This window comes from Neopsephotus bourkii, unplaced genomic scaffold (genome assembly GCF_033783945.1).
Source record: "Neopsephotus bourkii isolate Nb327-2 ecotype Australia unplaced genomic scaffold, CSIRO-AGI_Nbou_v1 NB_1825, whole genome shotgun sequence".
NCBI classification, from domain to species: Eukaryota; Metazoa; Chordata; class Aves; order Psittaciformes; family Psittacidae; genus Neopsephotus; species Neopsephotus bourkii.
The window spans coordinates 7928466-7941915 of record NW_026902298.1 but is presented as its reverse complement, the minus strand read 5'-3'; the positions used below and the strand labels follow the sequence as shown (position 1 = coordinate 7941915).

Genomic DNA, 13450 nt, shown 5'->3' with positions numbered 1-13450 from the left:
CTGACTGAACAATCCACTGTCCTACCTTGAGAGAATTAATCAATTCCCTCTCTTTAGTTCAAAAGCAGATAAAAATTATCATTTCTAAAGGTTAAGCTTATTTTTCATTAAGATTTTTTTCTAATTCCATCATTCTGTGCCTTAGCAATAATCTCTGTTATTAACTTGGAGTTTAACCTTGATGAAATAACTGATTTAAGGCCTGCAAATAATTTCCTTTGAATTAAACGTTGTCCTGAACTTTAACTTCTAAAGAGTATTTCTAATACTTTGGAAGCTTTTGCTTTGCTGGTGACAATCCTGCCCATCCAGCCTAAGACTGACCTAAGCAAACATTTTTCCTAACACTGTCAAAGGGATCTGCTCCCACCCCAGCTCTCAAATCCAGTGTCCTCTGGTTCTCTTGGCCACTGCTGACAGCAAATACAGGAATGACACAAAATTCCAAAGACATGTCAAAGCAGTCTTATGTTATCTCCTTGCAACTTGGTTGGTGTATTTCCTTTTCAGGACAAAGGGTAATGGTTTTAAACTAAAAGAGAGTAGACTGAGATTAAATATAAGGAAGAATATTTTTATGGTGAGGGTGCTGAGGTGCTGGCACAGGGTGCCCAGAGAAGATGTGGCTGCCCCATCCCTGTCAGTGTTCAAAGCCAGGTTGGACACAGGAGCTTGGAACAAGCTGCTGTAGATGAAGATGCCCCTGTTCATTGCAGGAGGGGTGGACTAGATGACCTCTAAAGGTCTCTTCCAACCCAAACTATTCTATAATTTGATTCTATGAGTTTTCTATGCCTGCTTTCTGCTCTTCTCTGTGGCTCCAAGGCATTTCAAGCAAGTAGAACCTCAGGCCATGCTTCTCCTGGGGTTTGACAGTGTGGGTCCTGCCTGCTTGCTCCATCTATGGAGGCAGAAGGAAGCTCTACCCATCCCACTTGCCACCTTAGCCTCTAGAGCTGCAGCCAAGGATAAATGTCCAGGGCATTTCCTCCTGTCTGTCCAGTAAGAGCTCTTGCTAGCCTAAGAAACTTTACCTTCTCTCACATGTATGCCATTACAACAAAGCCTGTCCTTCTCTTCAATGTTTGCTCATGTGCATCAGATTAAAGGAAAATCATTAAAAATAATTAGTTCTTAAAAGGGTTTAATAAAATAGTAAAGGAATGCCTTAAAGGACTGTCAGCAGTAGCAACATGTGACAGTTTGAGTAGGCAATGTCATTTGTGCATAACAGAATTAATGCATCCCATCAGCATTTAAAGCAGATAACGCATTAGACCTGGTAGTTTCAAATATTATATTTGTATGATATTTAATGACTATTTGTGCTGGCAAGCAAATCTCACTGCCTTTCTACATATTATTAAGTATACTGCCCATTTTCCTGAAGCATTAATGTATGGATAACTGATCTCCTATGCGAAGCTGATCTGGGATTTAATGAACCCCCATTACTCAAGCTGCACATTTTCCTAAAGATAAAAAATGCCACGTACAATGTATTTTCCTGCATGTGAATAAGCCCATTAATACAGATTTCTGAACAGAGTGTTTCTACTCAGCAATTTTTGCCCTTTTGGAAGGGGAAAGAAAAGGAGAGGGGAGCTGATACTTCCTCTCACTCCCCCACACCATCTCCAGAAAGGAACTGCATTGGCTTTGGTAATGTTTTGGTTTCAAAGCTCTTCTTAATACATAGGCACAACTGCCTTCTGATAAATGTTTATTCCAACAAGCAGTTAAATCTGTTTTACTCTACCTTGCCCTACTTTGATAGGAAATATTAACAGAAGCAGTATTCAAAGCAGTGCGAATTTGGAAATACTGAGAACTGCTGTTTGACATCCTCTTTTAACAATTCCCCTCCCTGATGGAGCCCATCCTGGCAATTAAATCTACACATACTATCAAGATCTACTAATCTCCAGTCAGATTCTTAAATGCAAATTCTTTTGCTTTAGCAGCAATACATAAGCACCAGAAAAATTACCATTTAGATGTACAAAAAGGTGATCTGCAGCCCCAGTCGAGGATCTGAGATGCAGCTTGGGGTGCTGTTGCAGTTTTAGGACAGCAAGGCCTCAAACTGTGTTTTGTTTAGGAGAGAAAATATCAGAACAGCATTTCACTGTACATCATGTTCATAAAGGATAAAAAAGTAAGTTTCCCTTTCTTCATGGAGTATGTTCCCTACTGCATCATTACAGTAAGCTATTATACGCACCGCAGTAGTTATAGGCACCTTTTACAGCAACTAACTAGGCTTGGAAACTCGGACACCAAAACCAGTCTTTCAATTTTCCTAGGTTACTTTACTAGAATTCTAAAGTCACTGCACTTTTCTCTACTGAAGCGTGTTAAGCAGTCTACCTTTCCACTGCATTTCTTGGAACTTCCCATTAATTCTACCCTCTCCTACCTTTCCCTCTCCATTTCTTCTATTACTCCTCAAAATGGGCCCACTGCATTTCAGGTTCTCTGTGGAAAGTTGAGCTTTCTGCAAAACTTTGCTTTACTCAGCAGCTGCCAGAACTCTGCTACTTTCCCTTTTACTGTTCAATTCACAGCTATCAATGCCAGAATCAGGAACCGTTTCAGACATGCTTTATACCGCATTTCTCAACAATAAGGCTGTACAAAACCCATCAGTTTATCTGATGAACTCTCCTGCTCAGCTGTAGACATGAATTAGCTAATGGAAGCTTTTTGAGAGCTTTGTTGCTGCACTGCACAAACACCTTAAGAGGAGAAAAGCTGATCAAAAAGTAAACCATCAACCTCCCCTTTTTCCCTCCAAATCCTCCAAACATCTCACATACTACCCATGACTTCCCAAAAGCAGAGAGTATAATCCATTCATCCCCAACAGCTCACGGGTTAAAAGACAAACCTGAGATGACTTTCAAGCCCTTAAGTCTGAACATAGCTTTTGGCCTCCTGTTTTAAAAGTAACCTCTCTAAACAACAGAGGACTATCTAAGGCAAGTGGCATTGTTCTCTCCCAAGAAGTGACCTGAATTTTCTGAGGAAAAAGACAACAATAAATCCAAATGCTTTAGAATCAAGAATAAAAATAAAATAAAAAAGAAAGGTTTTCACTGAACTGACATTTTCTCACGAAAAAATCTTTTCTTAGAAAGTAGCAGTAGGGATTATTTGTTATCTCTGAGTCAACGGGCTGCAGCCACAGCTTCTAATTCACACAATCAACCCTCTCCACTAACACTGAAATACAGACCAGGCTATGAATTTCAGAGAGCAATCATCACCGAAAGAACCCTGCAAAAAGCCAACTCTGCTCACTGGAAATGTAACCAAGGAGCTTGCTCTGTGGAACAGTTAACGTGTTTCATAGCACAGGCTAACAGCTTCCATTGACAGCTTTATCACTGTCAACAGCGAATCACACCCCTGTCCAACAGCTCAAACTCTGATAACTTGGCTGATCATGGCAGGGGAACATCTAAGATGTTGAAACTGGGTTCTCTGTTAAGTCACGGCAGCAAGAGCTGATGCCCTGTAGCTCAGCCTCTACAGTAACAGGAAGACCAGAGCTTCCAAGATGAGATGGTTGTAGTCAACCACAAGTCCATGCTTCCTCTCACCGTATCACGAAACCTTTCCTCTTCATCCCGCATCACAACACTCTTTTAAATCACAACCCAAGGAACTGCATGCTTATATTTTACAAAGCATGAGTTGTATGCTGTGGACAACCAGCAGGCCCCTGACTTCAGAACTCCACGCATCAACCATCAGGAACATGGACATCTTGGGAATCTGAACTACTTCAGCTGACTTGAACTCCATCCTCCCTCCCCAAATTAACTGACACTGAAACTAAGCATGACCCTCATAACAAGAATTAAAACCACATAATAAAACCAACAGTTACCACATTTTCTTTCTTTTTTTAAACAGCATGCTACATGAAATTCTGCCATCATTGCTTGACATGATCCAGAATTATTCTCCTACAAAAAAAAAAGGTGCTTTTCTTGAAAACATAACCCCCCCAAGCTGTGATTAGTCAGGAGACAAGTGTAGTGATTCCGTGTGCCACCACGAGAAGACACCAACAGCTAACTGAAGTTCTGTGCTTTAAAAATCACCATTTCCACCAGAAGTTGACTGTATAGGCATGTGGGAGAAGAACCTGCTTAAAAATCATGACTACTCAGCAGAAACTGCACATAAATAACCTGATTTCTAATTCCTTATTTCTAACTGCCTAATTTTTACTTAGGATCTAAAGATACCACTCAGAACAACTAATCACAAAATCTTATTTCAGATTCTTGTCAGCAGCTATGATGCTGTGAGCAGATATAGAAGGCCTGATCTTTTGAAGTTTCCAACAACTTGAGTGGTTCTTGACTGTGGCAGCAGCTGGAACATACTGCTTCTGTGAAAGGCTGCTCTCTTCCACCACTTGTCAAAACAAAACAGTGATATTCATTCCTTCATTGCTCACTATTTTTGTGGACCCATCCCATAGGGAAAAAGCTGTGGAAAAACCAGTTTAGATGTAGAATGATATCTTGAGCAGCTCTGTTTAGTAATCTGCTTCCCTCTTCCCCTCAAAAGTCTACGCCAAAAAGTAACAATTAAATAAATCTCAGCAAGGTTTTGTAAACAGATTGTGACCAAAAAGAGAAATTCTTACCTGGAAGCATCAAAGCTGTCATAGGATCCAACTGTGTAGTGTCTAAACAGCTTCTTTGTTCTATCTGATCGTGTTTCTGCACAAAGAAAAGAACTTTTAATAGTATTTCTGGGCTGTTTTATCAAGTGCTGGTTTAATTTACAGTTTCGAAGTGGATTTTCTGCTATACATCAATAGAAGAAAATGGTTGAGGTTCAAGGGATCTCTGGAGGTCAACTTGTTCAACCTCCTGCTCAAGCAGGGCCATCTACAGCCAACTGCCCTGGACCATGTCCAGATTGCTTTTGAATATCCTGATGGAGGAAGACTCCACCACCTCTCTGGGCAAACTATTCCAGTGCTCAGTTGCCCTCACAGCAAAAAAACATTTCCTTTTGTTCCCTTACAGTGGATTAGCATGGTTTCAAGGTGTTCTGCAAACATTTGACTTTGGAGTTGAGACATTATCTGTCACATCACCCACATCAAGTGGATAAGTTCTTGTAGCTCCCCCATCATATCATTCCCAAGTTTTAAAGTTTCATCCACATCCTCAGTGGCTAAAACCTTTCAAGACCAACCTTTGGTTCTTTTAGAGCTTGGACTTACAAGCTAAACACAATAAGAAAGAAAGAAGAAAAAACAGAAAGGATGGAAAAATAGCATCAAAATATGCAAACCGGTATTTTTTGCTTAAACACATACATGTGATCGCAAAACTAGAGCTATTCCTATGATTTTTATTAGGCATATGGAGAATGGGGTAGGGGGGGAAGTAGCTGCCCACATGCACCACCATCAATCTAATCTCACAGGAAACAGTACTATGACACTTGTACTACTATTACACAGCAAAATCAAAGATTCCAAACAACTAGGGGATATGGGGTGATGCAGAAACCAAAGAAACCCCGCATCTGGGAAACATGAAGAACAAAGGAATGAAATACAACAATATATCTACTAAAAAAGGTATTTAAAACCTAAGATACATTAAAATCTTATATTTATGCCCTTTCCTAAGGAAAAAAACATCCATCCCACTGAAGCAGTTCCCATATCAGCATTAAATCAACCTCTAGACCTATGAACATTATGTTCACAAGTAGTTTTACAACTGTACGTATAGAACAACAGAGCTAAGTATATCTCTTGCTCTAGGACTGTGAAGATGCTTCCTCATTTACTGCTTTCAGTTGCTACCTACAGGAGCACCAATAAATCAAGAATGTGGGAAAGATGCAGACGCTACTCCATTGTTGGGTTGCTTTAGTTTGGGCAGCAAAAGCATACTCTAAAGGGCTTTTGCTTAAAGGCTGTCACTGTGTGTGTGTGTAAATTACACTTCTAGGGAAGGACAAAAGGAATGTAGAGGAGGGAATTCATTGTCACATCCTTCTTCAGAATGACAGGAAAACACACAGAAGCCTGCTTCCAAAGAGCCATTCAAATAAAGTAAAACTTTAACAAAAGAGAAAGTAAGAAACCTCTTCTGGTTGCTTTATGTATTACAATAATCCTTGCTCAAATCAATTTTCTAAGTCTTACTCAGACTTAACCACAATAATATTGTATTAATGTATTCATTTTTCCAGATGAGTATCTTTAGTGCAGCCCCTTTTTCTATGGCTTCTTCATTCAAGGGAAGATACTTCAGCATAAACTGCAGGCTTTGAGACAGGAAAAAGTCTTGCCTAACCACAGCTTGGTCCTCAAATGCAATCACATTACATCAGGCTAACAGACATCAAAAAGCAAATTGAGAAGTTTCTGGTTTAGCTTGTGACCATGGAAATCCCATCTGCATGGCTGGAGTTTTTTCACTGAAAGACAGGATTTTTTCACTGAAGGACAGCCTGACTCCATCCAAAGAGATGTTATTAGCTCTCCAAGCATGGTATGTTAAAAGTTACTGTGAGAGGTAATGCTGTCAGATGACCAAGTGCTGGTCTGAAGAGAGAAAAAAAACACATCAGCAGGATGACAAGTTTTAAACCTGAGCAAGGAGCACATTGCAGGAGACAGCACTGGAAAGGCTGACAAAATGCATCTTTCCTTGCCTTAACCAGTACAGCTGACATGTAGATAGACAGTGCTGCCAGCTGGAGACATAAATACCAATACCTACATAATTCAGAGGAATTATGGCTGAAAATATATATGCAGGTTGCAGCTGGCTGAAAGTTTCTTCACAGTAGCAACCAATTTGCAAGATACAAGAGAAGCAGTACTAAGAATAACCAGAAATATTTACATTTATATAAGTTTTGAGGAGACTTAACAGGCCTTCCTACAGGCTGGCCAAAGAGGGAGAAACTTATAATACAAATCATAGAATAGTTTGGGTTGGAAGGGACCTCAAAGAATATCTAGTTCCAACCCCTGCTATGGGCAAGGAAATCCAATTTGATAGTTTTGTATAGGCTTATTTTGTCCCTTTGTCACGCATCTACAACTATGTTTTCTGCCAAAAAGGCCTTACTTTCACCCGAGGTCCCTGCTCCTTCTGCCCTTACCCTGCTGCCTTTCTGGAACAGCCAAGGGGGACATAACTTGCTCCAGGACCCACCTAGACACAACCAAAGCTCAGCCAGGCAGCACATGAGCTGCAAGGCTAGAGGGCACCACGCTGCCTTTCACAGAGTAGGAGCTGTAAGTGTAATGAGCATCAGTGGTACCCAAGGCTACACGACAGCTGCTCAGAGAGATTTGGCTTTGAAGTACTTCACTGTATGACTGTAACTCTTCATGTGCTGGAAGAGGTTCAGTGAATTTTATGGGTCATGCCTTTGTTACCAAGTTGACAGGTTTAATTTCAAAATCCAGTGCCCTGCAGTGATGTGGAATAAAGCGACCTACAGGAATTACAGTCTTTTCCCCATCGAGCAACATTCTTTTTTCTCACTATCCTAAAAACCAGATTAATACCAAGAGACATAATTAGAAGAAACACAGAAAACCATAAACCTGGATTCCACTTTGAGTTTGCCACCAGCCTGTTTCCAGAAGCCACTTATAAATAATTAAAAGAACAAAGTAAGAGGAAGACTATTTCGGAAATCCTAAATCTCCTCCTTGAGCCCTAAGGAGCCAGATGTTTCTTCTGCAGCAAGTGTTTTCTGTAGCATGGTATTTCAGTGCTATTAAGGAATACAAAGCAGGTGGGTGGAACGGAAAGGCGCAGTAAGACAGATAGCTTTGTTCAGCTCCTTGGTATTGCCAAGCTAGCATTCTTCAGCTGCAGCTTGTATCTGCTCCCTGTCTCCCTATACATTCCCCACTTCTCTGTGTGCAACCGCATTCACAGGGATTATTTGGGAAATCATTAGCTAAGGGGTATGTTTCCCAGGTTGCTGGGGAAGGTCTTTAATTACCCTCTTTTCCTAACCTCTGACTCAGATTCCAGGCTCTCCTATTACGCAGCATAAGTACAGGCATACAAAAAGGGGGGAAGGATCAGGAATTTGCCATCATAATGAACTGCACACTGAAAAAAAAAGGGGGAAATAAAGGTTCCTTTCTCAAATTTGACTAAAGAATACAAAGAACCCATAGGCATCTGTTTAACAAATGCTTTTCTGAATTCAAGCCATATATAGCATAATAGCACTATTAAAATAGCACCAAGGTCCCAGATTTTACCTGTTCTTACATCCCCAGGTTTTCTGAAGACCAGCACTTTGAATCACAGTGCTCTGCAGCAAGGTAGGAGCACATAAAACTAACAAACTTTACATCATTTATGGAGTCTTTACCTGCAGAATCCTGTAAGGATTTCTTTCTGAACTTGGGTGCACACAAATTAGAAAGACTTGCAAGAAGATGTGGCCTAGAAGGTGTAGAAAAGCATTATCTAGCAGTGTGTCTATTACTGCTTTATTACTGAGAAGAACATCTGTCAGCACAGATGAAATATCATTGCATCAAATTGGATCAGTTCAAAAGTTATTCTAGGAGGCAGAATGAAATACAGTGTTTGCAAAAATAGTGCAGTTTCCTTTACACTGACAGAAAAAGGGAACATTGGGGTATCACTGGAAATTTCTACATTTCCTGAGAAGCCCATATTTTACTGCAGTTACTCCCTTGTATCGCTAGCTAATATTTATAGTTGGTTGGAAGACTTTCTCTCTACAGACCTCCATTCACCTCTAGGTTACAGCTATGGGACATGCGTGGTCATAAGCATCAGGATAAAGGTCATGACTAACAGCTGAGCTCTCACAGCACTGCATGGCTGTCCACAGGGTAAAAACCTATCTATGGGAAAATGAAGGCTCCCTCTACAGCTACCAAGGCTATTTTCCATAAGAACACATCATCAACATAAAGCTCCCCACTTTCTGCTAAAAAACCCAAACCATCTATGACGTTTATTCTCATTAGCTAATGGACTGTCTCACAGTAATGTGAGTCCTGATATGATGAGAGCCACAGAGGAATCTGCAGGGAACAAAATGATGGGGTAAGCATTTCTTGGTCTCTTCTCACTGTTGGCCTGTGCAACAGTGGTAATACGAATGATAAAGTCCTAGCTGGCTCCTCATTAGAAACCTTTATTGGTGCAGGCGTTTCAGTAAGGAACAGACTCAAACCCTGATATTCCAGAACGTAGTTTCTAGGGTTTGAAAAAAGGTGAACAAGGAAAAGACTGCCGTGATAGGACAAGGAGGAATGGGTTCAAACTTAAACAGGGGAAGTTCAGGTTAGATATAAGGAAGAAGTTCTTTACTGTGAGGTGGTGAGGCCCTGGAATGGGTTGCCCAGAGAAGTGATAAATGCTCCATCCCTGCAGTGTTCAAGGCCAGGCTGGACAGAGCCTTGGGTGACATGGTTTAGTGTGAGGTGTCCCTGCCCATGGCAGGGAGGCTGGAACTGGATGATGTTAAGGTCCTTTGCAACCCAAACCATTCTAGGGTTCTATAATTAAGATGCAGGTGAAAAACACTTTCTCTTTTTCTTCTTCCACCTTAGGAGGAGCGATGGCTTCCCTCAACTGAGAAATATGAATACGCCTTCCCTATGGCATCACTGTGTTCTTCTCATAACTGACCCCAGGGCTCCAGCCTGCAGACATTATCAAAAGCTGAAAAATCACTGCCATGAAAGGCAAGAAATGAAATTTGGACTGTAACCCACAAAGACAGCTAATGTGGCTCTATTTTTTCAGTGATGAGCACAGAGCTATCGCAGGCATGCTGCAGCAGACAGCCTGGTTACCATGCTGACACTATTATTTGTAGTAGATTGCTTACATATTTGATATTGGTTGGAAGAGGAAAGAAGTAGGGGAAAAAAATCCCAGAGCAACTGTCTTCCTTCCTTTCATTCTCCCTGCTGCTCCTGGCAGGGCATTTCAGCTGCCGGGTTTCCTAGGAAACTGGAGGGGCTGCTCTGCCAGAGGGGATGTTGTCAGACTCTTGCCAGCACTCTTGGTAGGGTTTAGAGTGATCGATGCATCCACAGGGTGAACAGAAGCAATAAAAGTGTTAGAGCCTGATTTATGTGTGATATTGGTGAGACCACGCACAGCAGCAGACACCTTCCAAACATCATGGATTGTAGAAGTCACGTTACACTGCTACTCCAGCCTGCTTGCTGCAGAAAGGGTTTCCATCTGTTCTAAGCCCATTTGCAGCATGAAATAAATCTGCACACTGATATCCAACAGTTGTCAGAGGCTAAAGGCTTTCACAGTGCAACCCCTCCTTTCTGTGAAGAAAATGCTTACACAGCTATTTATGTTGAGGGTTAGAACAAAAGTCACTCGAGGCTGAAGAAAGCAGTCTCAAATTCGTTATTACGACCAGCTACACAGATAGTACGTAAAGTTAACGCAAGTTCACAACTCAACTGTACTTGTGTTAGCCATTATCTAGCTGCTTGTTTTGCAAGAATACTGCACCGCTTTTATGGGCCTTTCCTAAAACTGATCCTATAGTATCAAAAAAAATCACAACCCTGCAAAATTACATTTAAAAGATTATAAAAGGAAGAAGAATAATAAGATAAAACTAAAAGTAATCTTAAGAGAGCGAAAAAACATATGGGATTGAAAACGTCACTAACAACATTTATTTTCCCACCCTAAGTACATGTGTATTCAAAATATTTGCCATACTAAGTGATGCCAAATTATCTCTATTGTAAATGAAGCAACAGCAAAAAGCAGTAGCAGGTTTGTTAAAAGCCATGTCTCAAAAAAACATAAAGTGGATGTTCTTACACTAAAATTTGTTTAGCACCTGCTTTTCCCATGTATGCAATAAACTAAGCATCAGAGGTCCATGCTGTTGTGGGATAACCTATCCTATATTCCATGCTTGTCAAAAACTGTTGGTTTATGTGACCAGATTGACAGACATAACTCACTTACCCACCTGCTTCACACAAAGGCCACACACTGCAAATTGACCCCAATGTTGCTATCAAATCACAGCGTAACTAAAGCTTCGGAAAGCTTTGATCTAGCTGATAATGTAATACACAACTTTGGAAAGCTCTGATTTAGATGAAAATTGTAATATCCAAATTGACCCCAGTGTTACTGTCAAATCACAGCACAACTAAAGCTTTGAAAAGCTTTGATTTAAATGACAATGCGATCTACAGCATGTGTGAAACAATGTTTTAAGGAAACAAATGTCACATTTCAGAAGCCAGAAGCATTTTGTCAGTGAAGAGTCACCCTACCACTTCCCCTGCCCCTTCCTTTCCATGCGTGCAACTCATGATGTTCAGATTTTTACTGATTTAACTCTTTACTAAGTGAGCATGCGGTTCGCTTTTGAGTAATAAGTGATAACTATGAACTTTGCTCCAGCAAGAACCAAATTAAAATACACACACACACCTTCACACCACATCCTGCGAAGTCTCAATAAGCTATTTTACTTATCCCCCTTCCTCCCTAGAAAATGGAGATTCATCAAAACGGGTCTCTTCCATGAAAAATGGCCGATTAAGATTTTAATAATGAAAAGGGTTTTCAGGCCTATGATACAATCATTCGACATAATATTTCATGTTTCTCTCTTTAAGCAGTCATTTGAGCCATAGAAAATACTAAGTTCAGAGATCCTCCTCCAAACCAAGCAGAGCAGGATCTTGGATTCTGTGCAAAAAATGCAACAATGTGATCAAGAAATATAAGTGGAATTTGCCTCTAGCTATTTGATCACAGGATCCTTACTCTTTAACAGGAGAAGCTGCTGCAGTAAAGGGATCCGAGCATTAGTTCTTCCTACGTGCTGTAAAATCTGGGCCAGGCTTTCCCTCCGTCCTGAACATTAGTACGGATCACTTTGAAGCTGGAATGAATTAGGAATGCATAAGATTGCTGGGAAGACATGCAAGTACAGCCTGCTTCTGTTAGAGGGGTATTAAAACTCATGAAACTGAAATCTGCAGGTATTTCCACCCAAGAATTCTGAAGAAACTACAGCTACCTTTTTCGTATCTCCGCAGATCTTAACTAATAATATTGCTGCTTTATTAGAAGGGATAAACCATGAGCAGCAAGAAAAAAGAAATACGATGAGAGGAGATTTAGGTTTAGATATTAGGAAGAAGTTCCTTATTGTGAGGGTGCTGAGGCGCTGGCACAGGGTGCCCAGAGAAGCTGTGGCTGCCCCATCCCTGGCAGTGTCCAAGGCCAGGTTGGGCAGGCCTTGGCAGGGGGTTTGGAACTGGATGATCTTAAGGTCCCTTCAAACCCAAACCATTCTATGATTTCACGATGAAAGCATCACGAGCTGGAAACTAATGAATAGCTTTACTTCATAATTCACTTTTCTTCTTTCTAAGCTTGCAGACGACTTTAAATCCCAGTTTTCGTTCAGCGTGGTGCTCTCAGCCTATTTTTCTTTCAGTTGAAGCTGATAAACAGCAGATCTTAACTGGTTTTTGAAGTTTCTCAGATTTGAAAATAGGTGTAAGAATGTCTCAAAAACAACTCCTTGACCAGAACAGCAGATTTTTGGGTGCCTCCCTGCCTTTTATTTTTCCCTGCTAACTCCTATATTCAAAAAAGAAAGGAAGACTGATGTTAATTCCTCTGTGCATCCTTAGAGAAGGAAGCTGGAGTGAATTAGCTTATTCACAAAGGGTGCTGAAATGGCTGATGAATGTAGTGCACCAGGAATTTTGCTTGCAAGAGGAACCTTAATAACTGAAATATTCAAGGTAGAACTACTGGAGAGACAGTTGTGAAGGAACACTGGTTTCCTATCTCACTAGTTTTCTCTTTATCAGAAAGCTCACTTATACCCAAAAAGAACAGCAAACAGTTGTTGAAGCATGTGCTTCTTACAGTGAATAATACTTACACAGCTAAATAGGCGAATTCTGTATTCTGTTGATGACTTTACCACTTACCTGTACAACTCTGTTGCTAAGATTTAACTCTGACTTGAAACATAACCTCATGTGCTTGCATTTGTGTCTTACAAAGACGCAAAGTTATAGGTGCATTAAGACGTGGCAAATCTCTAAGGTAGATTCAGTTTCAGAACTAGGTCTTCCCTGTATTAAGCAACCTGCTGCTAACCTGTTTGCAGAGCTGGCACCACAGACCAAGTTTACTCTTGTGTGGCTCTTCTCTCATTTGCAGGCAAATTTCAAACCATGGCAGTGATCACTTGGTCCTTCCTTCAGAAGTTGTTCTGTTGGACTTCCACAGGCCTTTATTCCCTCTTCCTCTCATTTATAACCCGTGTGCAGGGGAATAGTTAATCAGCCCAGCGCAGGTGCTGCAAGGGAGCTTTGGGTCCATGGTATCAGGTGAAATGGAGGATTAACTTATTG

At 40.8% G+C, this 13450-nt stretch overlaps 1 protein-coding gene across 4 annotated transcripts in view; it reads right to left on the bottom strand.

Moving 5' to 3' along the window:
• SHANK2 (SH3 and multiple ankyrin repeat domains 2) overlaps positions 1-13450 on the bottom strand; it is a 339902-nt gene that overhangs the window by 159022 nt on the left and 167430 nt on the right. For all 4 annotated transcript variants that reach the window (XM_061343497.1, XM_061343498.1, XM_061343499.1 and 1 more), the window contains one exon: positions 4667-4742. In XM_061343497.1, the coding sequence (XP_061199481.1) occupies positions 4667-4742 (76 nt within the window). The remainder of the gene's footprint in view (positions 1-4666; positions 4743-13450) is intronic.